This window comes from Mustelus asterias, chromosome 5 (genome assembly GCF_964213995.1).
Source record: "Mustelus asterias chromosome 5, sMusAst1.hap1.1, whole genome shotgun sequence".
Taxonomy (NCBI): domain Eukaryota; kingdom Metazoa; phylum Chordata; class Chondrichthyes; order Carcharhiniformes; family Triakidae; genus Mustelus; species Mustelus asterias.
In genome coordinates, this window is record NC_135805.1 from 1634297 (window position 1) to 1656851 (window position 22555).

The following is a 22555-nucleotide window of genomic DNA, read 5'->3' on the forward strand; positions in this document are numbered from 1 at the left end:
TGTGTGTGAGTGAGTGTGTGTGTGTGAGTGTGTATGAGTGAGTGTGTGAGTGAGTGTGTGTGTGAGTGTGTGTGAGTGAGTGTGTGTGTGTGTGTGAGTGAATGGTCCTATTAAAATGTGAGAGTGTGAATGTGTGTGTGAGTGAGTGAGTGAGTGAGTGTGTGAGTGAGTGAGTGTGTGTGTGAGTGAGTGTGAGTGTGTGTGAGTGAGTGTGTGTGAGTTTGAGTGAGTGAGTGTGAGTGAGTGTGTGTGAGTGAGTGTGTGTGAGTGTGTGTGAGTGAGTGTGTGTGAGTGAGTGTGTGTGAGAGTGTGTGAGTGAGTGTGTGAGTGAGTGTGTGTGTGAGTGTGTGTGAGTGAGTGTGTGTGTGTGAGTGAATGTTCCTATTAAAATGTGTGTGTGAGTGTGTGTGAGTGAGTGTGTGTGAGTGAGTGAGTGAGTGAGAGTGTGTGTGTGTGAGTGTGTGAGTGAGTGTGAGTGTGTGTGAGTGAGTGTGTGTGTGTGTGAGTGAATGTTCCTATTAAAATGTGAGTGTGTGAGTGAGTGTGAGTGAGTGTGTGTGTGAGTGAGTGTGTGTGAGTGAGTGTGTGAGTGTGAGTGAGTGTGTGTGAGTGAGTGAGTGTGAGTGAGTGAGTGTGTGAGTGTGTGTGAGTGAGTGAGTGTGAGTGAGTGAGTGAGTGTGTGAGTGTGTGTGAGTGAGTGTGTGAGTGAGTGTGTGTGTGAGTGTGAGTGTGTGTGAGTGAGTGTGAGTGTGTGTGAGTGAATGTTCCTGTTAAAATGTGAGAGTGTGAGTGAGTGAGTGAGTGAGAGTGAGTGTGTGTGGGTGAGTGAGTGTGTGTGAGTGAGTGTGTGCGATGGTGTATGCATGAGGTGTGTGAGAATGTAAGTGAGAGAGTGTATGTGAGTGTGAGCATAATGTGTGAGCATGATAGTATTTGAGAGTGTGTGAGTGTGAGGTGTGTGAATAAGCTGGATGCTGCCTGGTTTGGAGGGTAGGTCTTATGAGGAAAGGTTGAGGGAGCTAGGGCTGTTCTCTCTGGAGCGGAGGAGGCTGAGGGGAGACTTAATAGAGGTTTATAAAATGATGAAGGGGATAGATAGAGTGAACGTTCAAAGACTATTTCCTCGGGTGGATGGAGCTATTACAAGGGGGCATAACTATAGGGTTCATGGTGAAAGATATAGGAAGGATATCAGAGGTAGGTTCTTTACGCAGAGAGTGGTTGGGGTGTGGAATGGACTGCCTGCAGTGATAGTGGAGTCAGACACTTTAGAAACATTTAAGCGGTTATTGGATAGGCACATGGAGCACACCAGGATGATAGGGAGTGGGATAGCTTGATCTTGGTTTCAGATAAAGCTCGGCACAACATTGTGGGCCGAAGGGTCTGTTCTGTGCTGTACTGTTCTATGTTCTATGTTCTAAGCGTGAGAGTGTATGTGACAGTATGAGTGAGTGTAAGAGAGAACATGAGAGTTAGTGAATGTGAGAGTGTCTGTGAGAATGCTTATGATGTGTGCATGTGAGAGTGAGAAAAGCGAGAGGTGTGTGAGGTGTAAGTGTGAGAGCGTGTGAATGTGAGTGCACTTTTTCAGTGTGTGATCTGTTCAGAGAAGGATAAGTGTGGAGAAAAAATAAAGTGTTCAGTCTTTTACTGTAACAAACAAATTAAAAGCAACACTAACTAAATACTGTGCTGCAGGCAGCCTATTCTCCAAACTATGGGAAAGAAAGTCCACATTTAAGATGAAGATTATGTGGGGTACGGACAGGGTGAATAGGGAGCAGCTGTTCCCCTTGGTTGAGGGGTCAATCACGAGGGGGCAGAGTGTGAGGGGCAGGAGATTCAGAGGGGATTTGAGAAAAATCATTTTCACTCAGAGGGTGGTGGGGATCTGGAACGCACGGCCTGGGACGCTGGTGGAGGCCGGAAACCTTACAACTTTTAAAAGGTATTTGGATGAGCACTTGAAATATCGTAACATTCGAGGATATGGGACAAGTGCAGGAATTGGGATTGGTGCGACTTTAGTGGTATTAATTGACTGTGTAGACTCATTGGGCCAAAGGGCCTTCTCTGCACTGTACAACTCAATGATTCTGTATTTCACTTTTAGCATGGCTGAAGATCTCCCAGTACAGTTATATTTTATACTGCCCCTCATGTAGAAACTTCATTCCCCTTCAAACAGCTAAAAGCTATTCTCCTCTCCCAATGGCCTGCTTCCTTTTTCCTTTCCCAATTGGCTAACTTCTACACTCAAAACTGACTTTCATGGTGAGAGTTGCAATGGAAATTCTTCCATTAGTCCAAGTGAGGTAAACCTTCCAGCCTCTTCAATCTGAGCGTGGGTTCCCACCCACATTCTGTATGATGAACAATAGAGTCAGCATTTTATATTCTCATGAAGCAGAACTAGCTGCCTCGATCCCCTACTCTCTGCCACTCAGATGACTGCATACTGACTTGTGATTGTGAGTTTCGGGGATGTCTTAGGAAACCTGTAACCTGATACTACAATGACTGTCTATGGACTTTACCCTCCCAAAGCCCAACTCCACAGCAACGTGAATCACATGGGCCTTGTATTCACATAGAATTACTAATTAGCCTCTACATTCTCAGAAGGCTAAGGAAACTTGGCATGTCCACTACGAAGCTCACCAATTTCTACAGATGCACCATAGAAAGCATCCTTTCCAGATATATCACAGCTTAGTATGGCTCCTGCTCTAACCAAGACTGCAAGAAATTACTAAGAGTTGTCAACGTTGCCCACCCATCACGCAATACCGCCTATAAGGGTGGCATGATGGTACGGTGGTTAGCGGATCCGGGTTCCAGGGACCCGGGTTCAATTCCCGGCTTGAGTCGCTGTCTGTGTGGAGTCTGCACGTTCTCCCTGTGTCTGTGTGGGTTTCCTCCCACAATCCAAAGATGTGTAGGTTAGGTGGATTGGCCATACTAAAGTGCCCCTTAGTGTCAGGGGGACTAGCTAGGGTAAATGCATGGGGTTATGGAGATAGGGTCTGGGTGGGATTGTGGTTGGTGCAGACTCGATGGGCCGAATGGCCTCTTTCTGCACTGTAGGATTCTATGATTCTATTCTATGAGTCTCCTTCTACACTTCCCGCTGCCTCAGGAAAAGCAGCCAGCACAATTAAGGACTCCACGCACCCCGGATATTCTCTCTTCCACCTTCATCCGTCGGGAAAAAGATACAAAAGTCTGAGGCCACGTACCAACCGACTCAAGAACAGCTTCTTCCCTGCTGCTGTCAGACTTTTGAATGATCCTATCATATATTAAGCTGATCTTTCTCTTCACCCTATCTGTAACTGCAACACTATATTCTGCACACTCTCCTATGTACTTGATGAACGGTATGCTTTGTCTGTATAGTGCGCAAGAAACAATACTTTCCACTGTATCCCAGTACATGTGACAATGATAAATCAAATCAATCAGTCAATTTGAGACATCCAAGTCCATTCCATTCCTGGAATGTAACAGATAGTTTAAAATATAAGCATTTATAAAACCTAACATTTCTAACGCCTCCCTGGGAAACCCGGTAACTAACAATTTACCCACAGTCAGCACAAATTCTCTGGCCATTATCCATGGGTGTAAACATCCTACAGCTCTTGACTTGAGCTCTCCTTGTCCCCACAGTAGCCAAGTCACCCAGGCTTGTTGTTGGGCAGAATTCAGAGCAGGTCATCATTCCTCTATTTTACTTTAAAGAGACAGTTCCAAAATATGACAAGCTTCTAAACTTTGTATCTGTGACATTGTGAGTTTGAGTGTACATTCAAAAGACACACAGTCACTCTCTCTCTCTGTCTCACATTCACTCGCTCCCTCACACTCTCTCTCACACTCATTCTCTCTCTCACACACCCATTCACTCTCTCTCACACTCATTCACTCTCACACCCATTCACTCTCTCTCACACTCATTCACTCTCACACCCAATCACTCTCTCTCACACTCTCTCTCACACACTCACTCACTCACAGAGTCATAGAGGTTTACAGCATGGAAACAGGCCCTTCGGCCCAACTTGTCCATGCCACCCAGTTTTTACCATTAAGCTAGTCCCAATTGCCTGCGTTTTGCCCATATCCCTCTATACCCATCGTACCCATGTAACTATCTAAATGCTTTTTAAAAGACAAAATTGTACCCGCCTCTACTACTACCTCTGGCAGCTTGTTCCAGACACTCACCACCCTCTGTGTGAAAAAATTGCCCCTCTGGACACTTTTGTATCTCTCCCCTCTCACCTTAAACCGATGCCCTCTAGTTTTAGACTCCCCTACGTTTGGGAAAAGCTGTTGATTATCTACCTTGTCTGTGCCCCTCATTATTTTATAGACCTCCATAAGATCACACCTAAGCCTCCTACACTCCAGGGGAAAAAGTCCCAGTCTATCCAGCCTCTCCTTATAACTCAATCCATCAAGTCCCAGTAGCATCCCAGTAAATCTCTTCTGCACTCTTTCTAGTTTAATAATATCCTTTCTATAATAGGATGACCAGAACTGCACACAGTATTCCAAGTGTGGCCTTCTTGTCTTGTACAACTTCAACAAGACTTTTATTAACAGGGGGTTGGAGTTTAAGAGCCGTGGGGTTATGCTGCAACTGTACAGGACCTTGGTGAGACCACATTTGGAATATTGTGTGCAGTGTGATATATATAAATGATTTGGAAGAAGGTGTAACTGGTGTAATCAGCAAGTTTGCGGATGACACGAAGATGGCTGGAATTGCGGATAGCGAAGAGCATTGTCGGGCAATACAGCAGGATATAGATAGGCTGGAAAATTGGGCGGAGAGGTGGCAGATGGAATTTAATCCGGATAAATGCGAAGTGATGCATTTTGGAAGAAATAATGTAGGGAGGAGTTATACAATAAATGGCAGAGTCATCAGGAGTATAGAAACACAGAGGGACCTAGGTGTGCAAGTCCACAAATCCTTGAAGGTGGCAACACAGGTGGAGAAGGTGGTGAAGAAGGCATATGGTATGCTTGCCTTTATAGGACGGGGTATAGAGTATAAAAGCTGGAGTCTGATGATGCAGCTGTATAGAACGCTGGTTAGGCCACATTTGGAGTACTGCGTCCAGTTCTGGTCGCCGCACTACCAGAAGGACGTGGAGGCATTGGAGAGAGTGCAGAGAAGGTTTACCAGGATGTTGCCTGGTATGGAGGGTCTTAGCTATGAGGAGAGATTGGGTAGACTGGGGTTGTTCTCCTTGGAAAGACGGAGAATGAGGGGAGATCTAATAGAGGTATACAAGATTATGAAGGGTATAGATAGAGTGAACAGTGGGAAGCTTTTTCCCAGGTCGGAGGTGAGATCACGAGGGGTCATGGGCTCAAGCTGAGAGGGGCGAAGTATAACTCAGACACAGAGGGACGTTTTTTACACAGAGGGTGGTGGGGGCCTGGAATGCGCTGCCAAGTAGGGTGGTGGAGGCAGGCACGCTGACATCGTTTAAGACTTACCTGGATAGTCACATGAGCAGCCTGGGAATGGAGGGATACAAACGATTGGTCTAGTTGGACCAAGGAGCGGCACAGGCTTGGAGGGCCGAAGGGCCTGTTTCCTGTGCTGTACTGTTCTTTGTTCTTTGTTTGATCTTTGTTCTGGTCACCTCACTATAAGAAGGATGTGGAAGCGCTGGAAAAAGTGCAGAGGAGATTTACCAGGATGCTGCCTGGTTTGGAGGGTAGGTCTTATGAGGAAAGGTTGAGGGAGCTAGGGCTGTTCTCTCTGGAGCGGAGGAAGCTGAGGGGAGACTTAATAGAGGTTTATAAAATGATGAAGGGGATAGATAGAGTGAACATTCAAAGACTATTTCCTCGGGTGGATGGAGCTATTACAAGGGGGCATAACTATAGGGTTCATGGTGGGAGATATAGGAAGGATATCAGAGGTAGGTTCTTTACGCAGAGAGTGGTTGGGGTGTGGAATGGACTGCCTGCAGTGATAGTGGAGTCAGTCACTTTAGGAACATTTAAGCGGTTATTGGATAGGCACATGGAGCACACCAGGATGATAGGGAGTGGGATAGCTTGATCTTGGTTTCAGATAAAGCTCGGCACAACATCGTGGGCTGAAGGGCCTGTTCTGTGCTGTACTGTTCTATGTTCTATGTTTAAGACATTCCAACTCCTGTATTCAATGTTAATGACCAATGAAACCAAGCATGCCGAATGCCTTCTTCACCCCTCTGTCCACCTGTGACTCCACTTTCAAGGAGCTATGAACATGTACCCCTAGATCTCTTTGTTCTATAACTCTCCCCAATGCCTTACCATTAACTGAGTAAGTCCTGCCCTAATTCGATCGCACAAAATGCATCACCTTGCATTTATCAAAATTAAACTCCATCTGCCATTCATCATCCCACTGGCCCAATTGATCAAGATCCTGTTGCAATCCTAGATAACTTTCTTCACTGTCCACTCTGCCACCAATCTTAGTATCATCTGCAAACTTACTAACCATGCCTCCTATATTCTCATCCAAATCATTAAATAACAAATAACAGTGGACCCAGCACCGATCCCTGAGGCACACCGCTGGTCACAGGTCTGCAGTTTAAAAAATAACCCTCTACAAACACCCTCTGTTTTCTCTCATCAAGCCAATTTTGTATCCAATTGGCTACCTCACCCTGGATCCCATGAGATTTATGCAACAACCTACCGTGCGGTACCTTGTCAAAGGCCTTGCTAAAGTCCATGTAGACAACATCAACTGCACTGCCCTCATCTACCTTCTTGGTTACCCCTTCAAAAAACTCAATCAAATTCATGAGACATGATTTTCCACTCACAAAGCTATGCTGACTGTCCCTAATCAGTCCTTGTGTCTCTAAATGCCTGTAGATCCTGTCTCTCTGAATACCTCTAACAACTTACCCACCACAGAGGTTAGATTCACCGGCCTGCAGTTCCCATGTTCTCTCTCTCACACACCCACACACTTTCACATACAAACACTCACTCTCAATCACACACACACATGTTCTCTCTCTCACACACCCACACTCTTTCACATACAAACACTCACTCTCAATCACACACACACATGTTCTCTCTCTCACACACTCATTCACACACACACACTGGCCAGAATTTTAACGCCACGCCCGCCCTGATTGGCTCGTAGAATGGAGTTCTCCGTTGGCCTCGGGTGGGATTTTACGAGCCTCGCCCGAGTGAGCTTGTAAATTACTGGCCACTGTCTCACACACTCATTCACACTCACACTCGCTCACTCACATACTCACTCTTACACACACATATACTCATCAAATTCCCACACAAACTCACTGACACTCGCTCTCACTCACATTCACACTCACATACTCACTCTCTCAAACACACACACTCACTCACTCGCACACACTCTCCCTCTCACACACACACACACACTCTTATACACACACTCTCACACACACATATACACACTCTCACACACACACACTCACTCGCACACACTCTCCCTCTCACACACACACTCTCATACACACACACACACACACTCACTCACTCGCACACACTCCCTCTCTCACACACACACACACACTCACTCACTCGCACACACTCCCTCTCTCACACACACAGACTCTCACACACACATATACACACTCTCACACACACACACACACACTCGCACACACTCTCCCTCTCTCACACACACACACACTCTCACACACACATATACACACTCTCCCTCATACACAAACACATTCTCACACACACACACACACACACACACAAACACACACAGTCTCATACACACATATACACACTCTCCCTCATACACGAACACACTCTCTCTCATACACGAACACACTCTCTTTCATACACACACACACTCTCACACACACACGCACTCTCATATACACACACACTCTTCCTCATACACACACTCTCATACACACATACTCTCACACACTCTCACACACACACACTCACACACACACTCTCACACACACACACACTCTCATACACACACACTCTCACACACATATACACATTCTCCCTCATACACACACACACTTTCTCATACACACACACTCTCTCACACTCACACACTCTCTCTCGTACACACACTCTCTCACACTCACACACACACACTCTCACATATACACACACTCCCACTCACACACACACTAACTCTCACACTCATACACTCACGTTTAGACAGTTACATGGGACATGGGTAAGATGGGTATAGAGGGATATGGGCCAAATGCAGGCAATTGGGATTAGTTTAGAGGTTTAAAAAAAAGGGCAGCATGGACAAGTTGGGCCGAAGGGCCTGTTTCCATGCTGTAAACCTCTATGACTCTGTGACTCACACAAACCATAGAATCCCTACGGTGCGGAAGGAGGCCATTCGGCCCCCTGAGTCTACACTGACTTTCTGAAAAAGCACCCTAGCTAGGCCCCTGTCCACACCCCATCACGCCCTATCCCGGTAACCCCACACATAGCACTAATCCACCTAACCCGCACATCTTTGGACTATGGGAGGAAACCAGAGCACCCGGAGGAAATCCACGCAGACACGGGGAGAATGTGCAAACTCCACACAGTCACCCGAGGCCGGCATCAAACCGAGGTCCCTGGTGCTGTGGGGCAGCGCTGTAGGTTGTGAATCTTTGGAACTCTCTTCCCCAGCCAGTGGTGGAGGCGGGGTCAATGAACATGTTTAAAGCTGAGGTGATAGATTCTTGACTAACAGGAAAGTCAAAGGTTACCAGGACATAGGTGGCCACAGTCACCAGCAATGATCTTATTGAATGGTGGAGCAGACTCAAGGGGCCAAATGGCCTACACTCTAATTCATACATTTGTCTGATAGCTCTTACAAAGAACCGGTACGGTCCCATGCGCTGAATGGTCTTCTCTGTGTCTCTTTATCCTGTAATTAGGGGAGAACAGAGAGGCCAAGAAAGGCCATTCAATCCACCAAACTTGCTCTGCCAGTGTGTAAGATGATAACTGATCTGACGTGGCCTTTCCACTTTCCTGCCTGCCCCCCTGTAACCCATCACTCCATTGTCAATGAAAACCCACCTCTCTCCCTGTGATTGTTCAGTAGCCCAATGTCGACTTCTCTCTGGGGAGAGAATTCCAAACATAACCACCCACTGAAAGAAGAAATTCCTCTGACCTCCATCTCAAATTCTTATTTTGAAGCGGTGTCCCCGAGTTCTAGATTCCCTCCCGAGGGGAAAGATCTTCTCAGCATCCACCCTGTCAAACCCCTTCATTAAAGTCACCGCTTTTAAATCCCACTCAGTAGAGGTCCAATCTGCTGAACCTGTGAGTGAGGAGACAGAGTGGATTCAATAAACTTCACACAGAGCAGGGAATGCTTTACCACAGGAAGTGGTGCAGGCAAAAACCATGATATCGATTGGAAACAATGGGTAGATATTTGAGGCAGAGGAAGATGGAGCAGGCATAGTTTGAAGTGAATCTTCGGTAGTTCAAGTGGCAAGAACAGTTAGCCAATGAGGCCGGTGCCAGCAGATTTCCTTCAACATGTTTCTTCTCTCTCTCTTTGTCTCCCAGGTTTTGGGGCAATTCTCCAGGGCAGCATCTTTGGATTGGCTGGATTACTGCCCACTGCCTACACCACCCCTATCATGAGTGGCCAAGGAATGGCAGGAACCTTTGCAGCACTGGCCATGATCTGCGCTATCACAAGTAAGAAATTAAATATCAAAAAGGCAGACGGTGGAGTCAGAAAATCTCACACTCACCAAGAAACACTTCTGCCAATCACAGAGCAGAACCCTTACAGGAACAGCAAAGGTCGTCAAAAAAGACAGCCAAAATATTCTGCAAGGGGCTGGCGGCCATTCCAAGAAGAACATATTCTGAGAATGTTTATGGGAACAGTGTAGAGGGAGTTTTACTCTGTATCTAACCCCGTGCTGTACCTGTCCTGGGAGTGTTTGATGGGGGACAGTGTAGAGGGAGTTTTACTCTGTATCTAACCCCGTGCTGTCCCTGTCCTGGGAGTGTTTGATGGGGACGGTGTAGAGGGAGCTTTACTCTGTATCTAACCCCGTGCTGTACCTGTCCTGGGAGTGTTTGATGGGGGACAGTGTAGAGGGAGTTTTACTCTGTATCTAACCCCGTGCTGTCCCTGTCCTGGGAGTGTTTGATGGGGACAGTGTAGAGGGAGCTTTACTCTGTACCTAACCCCGTGCTGTGCCTGTCCTGGGAGTGTTTGATGGGGAACAGTGTAGAGGGAGCTTTACTCTGTATCTAATCCCGTGCTGTCCCTGTCCTGGGAGTGTTTGATGGGGGCAGTGTAGAGGGAGCTTTACTCTGTACCTAACCCCGTGCTGTACCTGTCCTGGGAGTGTTTGATGGGGGACAGTTTAGAGGGAGCTTTACTCTGTATCTAATCCCGTGCTGTCCCTGTCCTGGGAGTGTTTGATGGGGGACAGTGTAGAGGGAGCTTTACTCTGTATCTAATCCCATGCTGTCCCTGTCCTGGGAGTGTTTGATGGGGACAGTGTAGAGGGAGCTTTACTCTGTATCTAACCCCGTGCTGTACCTGTCCTGGGAGTGTTTGATGGGCGACAGTGTAGAGGGAATTTTACTCTGTATCTAACACCGTGCTGTACCTGTCCTGGGAGTGTTTGATGGGGATTGTGTAGAGGGAACATTACTATGTATCTAACCCCATGCTGTACCTGTCCTGGGAGTGTTTGATGGGGGACAGTGTAGAGGGAGCTTTGCTCTGTATCTAACCCCGTGCTGTCCCTGTCCTGGGAGTGTTTGATGGGGGGACAGTGTAGAGGGAGCTTTACTCTGTATCTAACCCCGTGCTGTACCTGTCCTGGGAGTGTTTGATGGGGGACAGTGTAGAGGGAGCTTTACTCTGTATCTAACCCCGTGCTGTCCCTGTCCTGGGAGTGTTTGATGGGGATAGTACAGAGGGAGCTTTACTCTGTATCTAACCCCGTGCTGTACCTGTCCTGGGAGTGTTTGATGGGGATAGTGCAGAGGGAGCTTTACTCTGTATCTAACCCCGTGCTGTCCCTGTCCTGGGAGTGTTTGATGGGGATAGTGCAGAGGGAGCTTTACTCTGTATCTAACCCCGTGCTGTACCGGTCCTGGGAGTGTTTGATGGGGACAGTGTAGAGGGAGCTTTACTCTGTATCTAACCCCGTGCTGTCCCTGTCCTGGGAGTGTTTGATGGGGGCAATGTAGAGGGAGCTTTACTCTGTATCTAACCCCGTGCTGTACCTGTCCTGGGAGTGTTTGATGGGGGGACAGTGTAGAGGGAGCTTTACTCTGTATCTAACCCCGTGCTGTACCTGTCCTGGGAGTGTTTGATGGGGGCAATGTAGAGGGAGCTTTACTCTGTATCTAACCCCGTGCTGTATCTGTCCTGGGAGTGTTTGATGGGAACAGTGTAGAGGGAGCTTTACTCTGTATCTAACCCCGTGCTGTCCCTGTCCTGGGAGTGTTTGATGGGGGGCAATGTAGAGGGAGCTTTACTCTGTATCTAACCCCGTGCTGTCCCTGTCCTGGGAGTGTTTGATGGGAGCAATGTAGAGGGAGCTTTACTCTGTATCTAACCCCGTGCTGTACATCAGGGCCATTGGGGGGTATTGCCAGGGGGCATGGCCAATGGGGACAATACCAGAAGGCGGGGTCAATGGGGATGTGCTGGGGCGGGGCCAATGAGAGGTTGGGGACTGTGAGGGCGGGACAATGGAGGGTGGGACATTGTGGAGTGGGGAGACTGGCTGCCACTCTGCGTGTGATCAGAGAGGGGGAAAGGGGGGGGTCCGCTGCCACTCTGCCTGTGATCAGTGAGGGGGAAAGGGGGGGTCCGCTGCCACTCTGCCTGTGATCAGTGAGGGGGAAAGGGGGGGTCCGCTGCCACTCTGCGTGTGATCAGAGAGGGGGAAAGGGGGGGTCCGCTGCCACTCTGCCTGTGATCAGTGGGGGAGGGAGGGGGACTTGCGACTGGTCTGAGCGGCGGGCAGACGGTGGGGGCTGCATCTCGGACTGTGGGCCCCCGCAACTGCGTGGGGTGGGGGAGCTAGTTGAGGCTGCCTGCAGTAGCAGGGGCCTGACAGCTCTGTCTTTGTCTGTCAGACCGCTGCTACTGCTAATGCGCATTTGCAGCAACAGAAGTCTGCACATGCGCAATACCTCCCTCTGTAGGCTGTCTGTCACATTAAGCCCCACCCACAGCCTCTTTGGCTAAAAACTGACTAACCCATCTTTCCAGAGACTGAGTGCGTAAGATTGGGTGCGAAAAAATGCAAGGGGCATTTGGTAGCACAGTGGTTAGCACTACTGCTTCACAGCTCCAGGGACCCGGGTTTGATTCCCAGTTTGGGTCACTGTCTGTGTGGAGTTTGCACATTCTCCCCGTGTCTGCGTGGGTTTCCTCCGGGTGCTCCGGTTTCCTCCCACATTCTGAAAGACATCCTGGTTAGGGTGCATTGACCCGAACAGGCGCCAGACTGTGGCGACTCGGGGAATTTCACAGTAACTTCATTACACTGTTAATGTAAGCCTTACTTGTGACAAATAAATAAACTTTTGACTTGCCTAAAAACCGGATCTGGAACTCTCCCAATTTCAGACTAACTGGACATTTAGGAAAAACCTTGTCAAATTCCGCCGTGTCTCTTCGTTTTTCATTGGCCCAACAAAGGGAATTGTTTCTGATATATAACCACTTGATTGATTCATTTTATATTTCAAGATGTGACGAGGCAAGTTTTTTACACAGAGGGTGGTGGGTGCCTGGAACTCGCTGCCGTGGGAGGTAGTGGAAGCGGATATGGAGTGACTTTTAAGGGGCATCTGGACAAATACACGAATAGGATGGGAATAGGGGGATAGGGTCCCCGGAAGGGTAGGGGGTTTTAGTTCAGTCGGGCAGCATGGTCGGTGCAGGATTGGAGGGGCGTGGGGTGGGGTCAGGGTGGGGTCAGTCTGTTGTATTAATATATTTTGTAGCTACAGTTTGCACTTCACCATTGAAAACATTCTCTGATCCCCCCTTTCTTCAACCAGAAACTTCACTCTTGTCAAGTGGAACTCCATTTTCCACATTTCTTTCTCATTCCCTCACTGTGAATATCCCGTCATCATTTCCAGCTCCTCTATAAATAGTTCACTGCCTCACTGACCTTACAGGTTAGATAGTGAGGAGAAATTGGCAGAGATGGGATAGGAGGCTGGAATAGGGATTGGGATCAGGTCAGAGGGCGGGATGGGGTTTGGGATGGACACGGGGGTTGAATGAGGTTTGTGATGGGGTCAGTGGGTTGGATGGGTTTTGGGATGGGGACAGAGGGTGGGATGGGGTTTGGGATGGGGTCAGAGGGTGGGATGGGGTTTGGGATGGGGTCAGAGGGTGGGATGGGTTTTGGGATGGGGACAGAGGGTGGGATGGGGTTTGGGATGGGGACAGAGGGTGGGATGGGGTTTGGGATGGGGACAGAGGGTGGGATGGGGTTTGGGATGGGGCAGAGGGTGGGATGGGGTTTGGGATGGGGACAGAGGGTGGGATGGGGTTTGGGATGTGGACAGAGGGTGGGATGGGGTTTGGGATGGGGTCAGAGGGTGGGATGGGGTTTGGGATGGGGTCAGTGGGTGGGATGGGGACAGCGGATTGGATGAGATTTGGGATGGGGTCAGTGGGTTGGATGGGGGTTGGGATGTGGAAAGAGGGTGGGATGTGGTTAGAGATGGGGTTTGGGATAATGTTGCAGGATGTGATGGAGTTTGGGATGGGTTGGATCTATGGAATGGGTTTGATATGAGTGTGTGCTGTCCATAGCATTGCTGGGACAGAGGGTTGGATGGGGTTTGGGATGGGACAGAGGGTGGGATGGGGTTTGGGATGGGGTCAGAGGATTGGATGGGGTTTGGGATGGGGTCAGAGGGTGGGATGGGGTTTGGGATGGGGTCAGAGGGTGGGATGGGGTTTGGGATGGGGTCAGAGGGTGGGATGGGGTTTAGGATGGGGTAAAAGGGTGGAATGGTGTTTGGGATGGGGTCAGAGGGTGGGATGGGGTTTGGGATGGGGTCAGAGGGTTGGATGGGGTTTGGGATGGGGTCAGAGGGTGGGATGGGGTTTGGGATGGGGTTTAGGATGGGGTAAAAGGGTGGAATGGAGTTTGGGATGGGGTCAGAGGGTGGGATGGGGTTTGGGATGGGGTCAGAGGGTTGGATGGGGTTTGGGATGGGTACAGGGGCTTGGATGTGGTTTGGGATGTGGAGAGAGGGTGGGATGGGGTTTGGGATGGAGACAGAGTGTGGGATGGGGTCAGAGGGTTGGATGGGATTTGGGATGGACGTGATGTGGAGAAGCCGGCGTTGGACTGGGGTAAACACAGTAAGAAGTCTCGCAACACCAGGTTAAAGTCCAACAGGTTTATTTGGTAGCAAAAGCCACTAGCTTTCGGAGCGCTGCCCCTTCATCAGGTGAGTGGGAGTTGTGGTCACAAACAGGGCATATAAAGACACAAACTCAATTTATAAAATAATGGTTGGAATGCGAATCTTTACTGGTAATCAAGTCTTAAAGGTACAGACAATGTGAATGGAGAGAGCGTTAAGCACAGGTTAAAGAGATGTGAATTGTCTCCAGACAGGACAGTTAGTGAGATTTTGCAAGCCCAGGCAAGCTGTGGGGATTACAGATAGTGTGACATGAACCCAAGATCCCGGTTGAGGCCGAGCTCATGTGTGCGGAACTTGGCTATCAGTCTCTGCTCAGCGACTCTGCGCCGTCGTGTATCGTGAAGGCCGCCTTGGAGTACGCTTACCCGAAGATCAGAGGCCGAATGCCCGTGACCGCTGAAGTGTTCCCCAACAGGAAGAGAACAGTCTTGCCTGGTGATTGTCGAACGGTGTTCATTCATCCGTTGTCGTAGCGTCTGCATGGTCTCCCCAATGTACCATGCCTCGGGACATCCTTTCCTGCAGCGTATCAGGTAGACAACGTTGGCCGAGTTGCAAGAGTATGTATTGTGTACCTGGTGGATGGTGTTCTCAAGTGAGATGATGGCATCCGTATCGATGATCCGGCACGTCTTGCAGAGGTTGCTGTGGCAGGGTTGTGTGGTGTCATGGTCACTGTTCTCCTGAATGCTGGGTAGTTTGCAGCGGATAATGGTCTGTTTGAGGTTGTGCGGTTGTTTGAAGGCAAGTAGTGGGGGTGTGGGGATGGTCTTGGCAAGATGTTCAACTTCATCAATGACATGTTGAAGGCTCCGGAGAAGATGTCATAGCTTCTCCGCTCCGGGGAAGTACTGGACAACGAAGGGTACTCTGTCCACCGTGTCCCGTGTTTGTCTTCTGAGGAGGTCGGTGCGGTTTTTCGCTGTGGCGCGTCGGAGCTGTCGATCAATGAGTCGAGCGCCATATCCTGTTCTTAGGAGGGCATCTTTCAGCGTCTGGAGGTGTCCGTTGCAATCCTCCTCATCTGAGCAGATCCTGTGTATTCGGAGGGCTTGTCCGTAGGGGATGGCGTCTTTAATGTGTTTAGGGTGGAAGCTGGAGAAGTGGAGCATCCGTGAGGTTATCCGTGGGCTTGCGGTACAGTGAGGTGCTGAGGTGACCGTCCTTGATGGAGATGCGTGTGTCCAAGAATGCAACCGATTCCGGAGAGTAGTCCATGGTGAGTCTGATGGCGGGATGGAACTTGTTGATGTCATCATATAGTCGTTTCAGTGATTGTTCACCATGAGTCCAAAGGAAGAAAATATCATCGATGTATCTAGTGTATAGCATCGGCTGAAGGTCCTGTGCGGTGAAGAAGTCTTGTTCGAACCTGTGCATGAAGATGTTGGAGTATTGAGGTGCAAATTTGGTCCCCATGGCTGTTCCGTGTGTCTGGATGAAGAACTGGTTGTTGAAGGTGAAGACATTGTGGTCCAGGATGAAGCGGATGAGTTGTAAAATTGCATCTGGAAACTGGTAGTTGTCGGCGTTGAGTACTGAGGCAGTTGCAGCAATGCCATCATCGTGGGGGATGCTGGTGTAGAGTGCCGAGACATCCATTGTGACGAGGAGTGCTCCTGGTTCAACTGCTCCATGTGTGCCGAGTTTCTGTAGGAAGTCTGTAGTGTCACGACAAAAGCTGGGGGTTCTTTGTACAATAGGTGTCAGGATGCCCTCGACGTAGCCGGAGAGGTTCTCGCACAGGGTCCCATTGCCCGATACGATGGGACGGCCGGGTGTGTTTGCCTTGTGTATCTTCGGGAGGCAGTAGAGATCTCCAACGCGGGGAGTACGTGGGATGAGAGCACGGAGGGTGCTCTGAAGGTCCGGATCAAAGGTCTTGATCAGTCTGTTGAGTTGACGGGTGTGTTCTTTGATCCTGAAACCCATTGTACAAAGAACCCCCAGCTTTTGTCGCGACACTACGGACTTCCTACAGAAACTCAGCACACATGGAGCAGTTGAACCAGGAGCACTCCTCGTCACAATGGATGTCTCGGCACTCTACACCAGCATCCCCCATGATGATGGCATTGCTGCAAATGCCTCAGTACTCAACGCCAACAACTGCCAGTTTCCAGATGCAATTTTACAACTCATCCGCTTCATCCTAGACCACAATGTCTTCACCTTCAACAACCAATTCTTCATCCAGACACACGGAACAGCCATGGGGACCAAATTTGCACCTCAATATGCCAACATCTTTATGCACAGGTTTGAACAAGACTTCTTCACCGCACAGGACCTTCAGCCGATGCTATACAATAATATAGCGATGACATTTTCTTCCTTTGGACTCATGGTGAACAATCACTGAAACGACTATATGACGACAACAACAAGTTCCATTCCACCATCAGACTCACCATGGACTACTCTCCGGAATCGGTTCCATTCTTGGACACACGCATCTCCATCAAGGATGGTCACCTCAGCAAGCCCACGGATAACCTCACGATGCTCCACTTCTCCAGCTTCCACCCTAAACACGTTAAAGAAGCCATCCCCTACGGACAAGCCCTCCGAATACACAGGATCTGCTCGGATGAGGAGGATCGCAACAGACACCTCCAGACGCTGAAAGATGCCCTCATAAGAACAGGATATAGCACTCGACCCATCGATCGACAGTTCCGATGCGCCACAGCGAAAAACCGCACCGACCTCCTCAGAAGACAAACACGGGACACGGTGGACAGAGTACTCTTCGTCGTCCAGTACTTCCCCGGAGCAGGGGAGCTACGACATCTTCTCCAGAGCCTTCAACGTGTCATTGATGAAGACGAACATCTCACCAAGGCCATCCCCACACCCCCACTTCTTGCCTTCAAACAACTGCACAACCTCAAACAGACCATTGTCCGCAGCAAACTACCCAGCCTTCAGGAGAATAGTGACCACGACACCACACAACCCTGCCACAGCAACCTCTGCAAGACGTGCCGGATCATCGACACGGATGCCATCATCTCACGTGAGAACACCATCCACCAGGTACACGGTACATACTCTTGCAACTCGGCCAACATTGTCTACCTGATACGCTGCAGGAAAGGATGTCCCGAGGCATGGTACATTGGGGAAGACCATGCAGACGCTATGACAACGGACGAATGAACACCGCTCGACAAACACCAGGCAAGACTGTTCTCTTCCTGTTGGGGAGCACTTCAGCGGTCACGGGCATTCGGCCTCTGATCTTCAGGTAAGCGTTCTCCAAGGCGGCCTTCATGACACACGACAGCACAGAGTCACTGAGCAGAGACTGATAGCCAGGTTCCGCACACATGAGCTCGGCCTCAAACGGGATCTTGGGTTCATGTCACACTATCTGTCACCCCCACGACTTGCCTGGGCTTGCAAAATCTCACTAACTGTCCTGTCTGGAGACAATTCACATCTCTTTAACCTGTGCTTAACGCTCTCTCCACTCGCCTTGTCTGTACCTTTAAGACTTAATTACCTGTAAATACTCGCATTCCAACTATTATTTTGTAAATTGAGTTTGTGTCTTTATATGCCCTGTTTGTGACCAGAACTCCCACTCACCTGATGAAGGGGCAGCGCTCCGAAAACTAGTGGGCATGTGCTACCAAATAAACCTGTTGGACTTTAACCTGGTGTTGTGAGACTTCTTACTGTGTTTGGGATGGATACAGGAGTTGGATGGGGTCAGAGGATGGGATGAGGTTTGGGATGGGGGTCAGTGGATTGGATGGGGTTTGGGATGGGGTTAGGGGGTTGGATGGGGTTTGGGATGGGGCAGAGGGTGGGATGAGATTTGGGATGGGGCAGAGGGTTGGATGGGGTTTGGGATGGGGTCAGAGGGTTGGATGGGGTTTGGGATGGGGTCAGAGGGTTGGATGGGGTTTGGGATGGGGTCAGAGGGTTGGATGGGGTTTGGGATGGGGTCAGAGGTTGGATGGCGTTTGGGATGGGGACGGAGGGTGGGGATGAGGTTTGGGATGGGGACAGAGGGTGGGAAGGGGTTTGGGATGGGGATGGAGGGTTGGATGGGGTTTGGGATGGGGACAGAGGGTGAGATGGGGTTTGGGATGGGGTCATATGATTGGGTGGGGTTTGGGATGGGGTCAGAGGGTTGGAAAGGGTTTATGATGGGGACAGAGGGTGGGATGGGGTTTGGGATGGGGTCAGATGATTGGATGGGGTTTGTGATGGGGTCAGAGGGTTGGATGGGGTTTATGATGGGGACAGAGGGTGGGATGGGGTTTGGGATGGGGTCAGATGATTGGATGGGGTTTGGGATGGGGACGGAGGGTTGGATGGGGTTTGGGATGGGGTCAGATGATTGGATGGGGTTTGGGATGGGGTCAGAGGGTGGGATGGGGTTTGGGATGGGGTCAGAGGGTTGGATGGGGTTTGGGATGGGGACAGAGGGTGAGATGGGGTTTGGGATGGGGACAGAGGGTGAGATGGGGTTTGTGATGGGGTCAGAGGGTTGGATGGGGTTTGTGATGGGGTCAGAGGGTTGGATGGGGTCAGAGGGTTGGATGGGGTTTGGGATGGGGACAGAGGGTGGGATGGGGTTTGGGATGGGGTCAGAGGGTTGGATGGGGTTTGGGATGTGGACAGAGGGTGGGATGGGGACAGAGGGTGGGATGGGGTTTGGGATGGGGTCAGAGGGTTGGATGGGGTTTGGGATGGGGACAGAGGGTGGGATGGGGACAGAGGGTGAGATGGGGTTTGGGATGGGGGTCAGATGATTGGCTGGGGTTGGGATGTGTAGAGAGGGTGGGATGTGATTTGGGATGGGGTTTGGGATTGTGTTGCGGGATGTGATGGAGTTTGGGGTGGGTTGGATCTCTGGGATGGGTTTGATATGAGTGTGTGCTGCCCTCGGCATAGCTGGGACAGAGCCTGAACTAGAACCTGCTTCTTTCCATTGCTGAAATGTTCTTTCCTTTGTAGGTGGCTCAACACAGAATGAAAGTGCTTTTGGCTATTTCAATACAGCCTGTGTCGTGATATTACTGGCTATCTTCACCTACCTCGCCTTACCTCGTTTGGTGAGTTTCCCCATCCTCAGTTAGTAATAGTCTCTGTATAGCTCTCATTGGGATTAGAACAGCAATCATTCTGTTCTCACTCACTGCAACAGGAGGAGGTCATTCAGCCCTTCAAAACTCTCACCACATTGGTGTTAAACACTGTTCTTCTCTCATTTTCCAAGACTACTTTTATTCAGTTGTGATAAAAATATAGGTGATGGAGAAGGGGAGCTGTTTGTGGGGAAGTTAACAGGACATTGTCATGTGCTAAACACTCCAGGAATATGTCAGCTATTTAGCAACACTGTTGTTGACCTCTATGGACCCCATTCTCCCCCCATAGGGTAAGCGTTCTTCAAGGCGGCCCTCACGATACGTGACGGCGCAGAGTCGCTGAGCAGAAACTGATAGCCAAGTTCCGCACACATGAGGACGGCCTCAACCGGGATCTTGGGTTCATGTCACACTATCTGTAATCCCCACAGCCTGCCTGGACCTGCAGAGTCTCACTGGCTGTCCTGTCTGGAGACAATACACATCTCTTTAACCTGTCTTAATGCTCTCTCCACACACATTGTTTGTACCTTTAAGACTTGATTAGCTGTAAGTATTCGCATTCCAACCATTATTTTGTAAATTGAGTTTGTGTCTTTATCTGCCCTGTTTGTGAACAGAACTCCCACTCACCTGAAGAAGGAGCTTAAGTCTCCGAAAGCTTGTAGCCTTTGCTACCAAATAAACCTGTTGGACTTTAACTTGGTGTTGTTAAACTTCTTACTGTGTTGATCCCATTCTAAGCCAGTGCTAAAGCTAGACCACAGAGTGAGATGGTAAACAGGTAGAGGACACAGAAGTGAGAGGTGGGGCGGGGGAGGGGCACCCTGATGGGGGAGAATGTTCCTATGTGAAGGTTTTTGGTGGGGTTTGGATCAGCGAGGTTTTTCAGTGCGGCCAACACTGTATCCTGCCTGTTTATCTCTTCAATTCACATTCAGGAGTTTTCTCGATATTACTTTAACAAAGGGAAGAATGCATGTAAACACAAAAGGAAAGAGGAAGAGAGGATCTGCAAGATTGACCTCATCAAACAAGGTGAGAATGTAAAACTGATCTGTGTTTCCGTTTTAGGCCTCAGGCTTCAATTTTCATGTTTCAGGTCTGAGGTTTCAGATCTCGGGTGTCCAGTTTGGGTTCCAGGCCTGAGGTTGATTGGTGAATTGCCTTTGTACACTCCTGCCTGAGGCTGATTCGACACTCTTCTGTTATGTCACGATCCAGGTCAGAAACTCCGAGATGTTTTATGGAGTCAGCCTAGATCTTAAGTTTTGCACTTTGAATTTGGCACAGGTGGAGGGACAGGTAGTATTGAGGAAGCAGGGGGGCTGCAGAGGGACTTGGACAGGTTTGGAGAGTGGGCAAAGAAAAGGCAGATGGAATGCAATGAGGAAAAGTGTGAGGTTATGCACTTTGGAAGGAGGAATGGAGGCATAGATTATTTTCTAAATGGGAAAATGCTTCGGAAATCAGAAACACAAAGGGACTTTGGAGCCATTGTTCAAGATTCTCTTAAGGTTAATGTGCAGGTTCAGTCGGCAGTTAGGAAGGTAAATGCATTGTGAGCATTCATGTTGAAAGGGTTAGAATACAAGAGCAGGGATGTACTTCTGAGGCTGTATAAGGCACTGGTCAGACCCCATTTGAAGTATTGTGAACAGTTTTGGGCCCCAAATCTAAGGAAGGATGTGCTGGCCTTGGAAAGGGTCCAGAGGAGGTTCACAAGAATGATCCCTGGAATTAAGAGCTTGTCGTATGAGGAACGGCTGAGGACTTTTGTTGGAGTCATATTCATTGGAGTTTAGAAGGATGAGGGGAGATGTTACTGAAACTTACAGGATACTGTGAGGCCTGGATAACGTGGACAAGGAAAGGATGTTTCCACAAGTAGGACAAACTAGAACCAGAGGGCACCACCTCAGGCTAAAGGGACGATCCTTTAAAACAGAGAGGAGGAGGAATTTCTTCAGCCAGAGAGTGGTGAATCTGTGGAACTCTTTGCCGCGGAAGGCTGTGGAGGCCGGGTCATTGAGTGTCTTTAAGACAGAGATAGATAGGTTCTTGATTAATAAGGGGATCAGGGGTTATGGGGAAAAGACAGGAGAATGGGGATGAGAAAAATATCAGCCATGATTGAATGGCAGAGCAGACTCGATGGGCCGAGTGGCCTAATTCTGCTCCTATGTCTTATGGTCTTATGGCACAGGTGAGTAGAAGATTTTCATGGAATCCCTACAGTACGGAAGGAGGCCATTTGGCCCATTGAGTCTGTACCAACCACAATCCCACCAGACCCTATTCCCAGAACCCCACACATTTATCCTGTTAATCCCCCTGACACTAGGGCCAATTTAGGATGGCCAATTAACCTAACCCGCACATCTTTGGACTGTGGGAGGAAACCCATGCAGACAACAGGGAGAACGTGTAGACTCCACACAGACAGTGACCCGAGGCCGGAATTGAATTTGGGACCCTGGTGCTGTTAGGCAGTAGTGCTAACCACTATGTCACCATGCCAATGTTTCACTTTAGGTATGATTCAAATGACCCACTCGGGAGCTTTCATCAAAGTTTATTTAAGAATATACTTAACACATAGAAAAAAAATTAGCAAGACCTTCTAACAATCACAAACATGAAAAAAAAAACCACCATGATATTGAATAAACCTTAACAGCTCAATGTACTGTTCTAACCAAACAAACCTCCTTACAAAAATACACCTGTCCCAGGTGTAGCACAAAAAATAAGAATGTTCACATGATGTTGGATCTTCTAGTTCCGCAAGACCTGCTGTGAGTTAGTCCTTTGGATAGAGTATTGAAACATTGACTTCCCAGCCCTGGGGACTCCAGCAGACCTCAAAGTAGAGATTGAGCCACTGCTGGCCTCTGGCTAGAAAACCACCAGCAGCAACATTTTCACTCCAGAAAGGCAAAAAAAGCTGCTTG

The 22555-nt window shown here is 49.2% G+C and overlaps 1 protein-coding gene across 2 annotated transcripts in view; it reads left to right on the forward strand.

Annotated features, from left to right (window-relative positions):
- LOC144493336 (equilibrative nucleoside transporter 1-like) overlaps positions 1–22555 on the forward strand; it is a 91059-nt gene that overhangs the window by 20374 nt on the left and 48130 nt on the right. For both annotated transcript variants that reach the window (XM_078212109.1, XM_078212108.1), the window contains exons 5-7: positions 9613–9747; positions 19468–19565; positions 20543–20639. In XM_078212109.1, coding sequence (XP_078068235.1) covers positions 9613–9747; positions 19468–19565; positions 20543–20639 — 330 coding nt within the window. The remainder of the gene's footprint in view (positions 1–9612; positions 9748–19467; positions 19566–20542; positions 20640–22555) is intronic.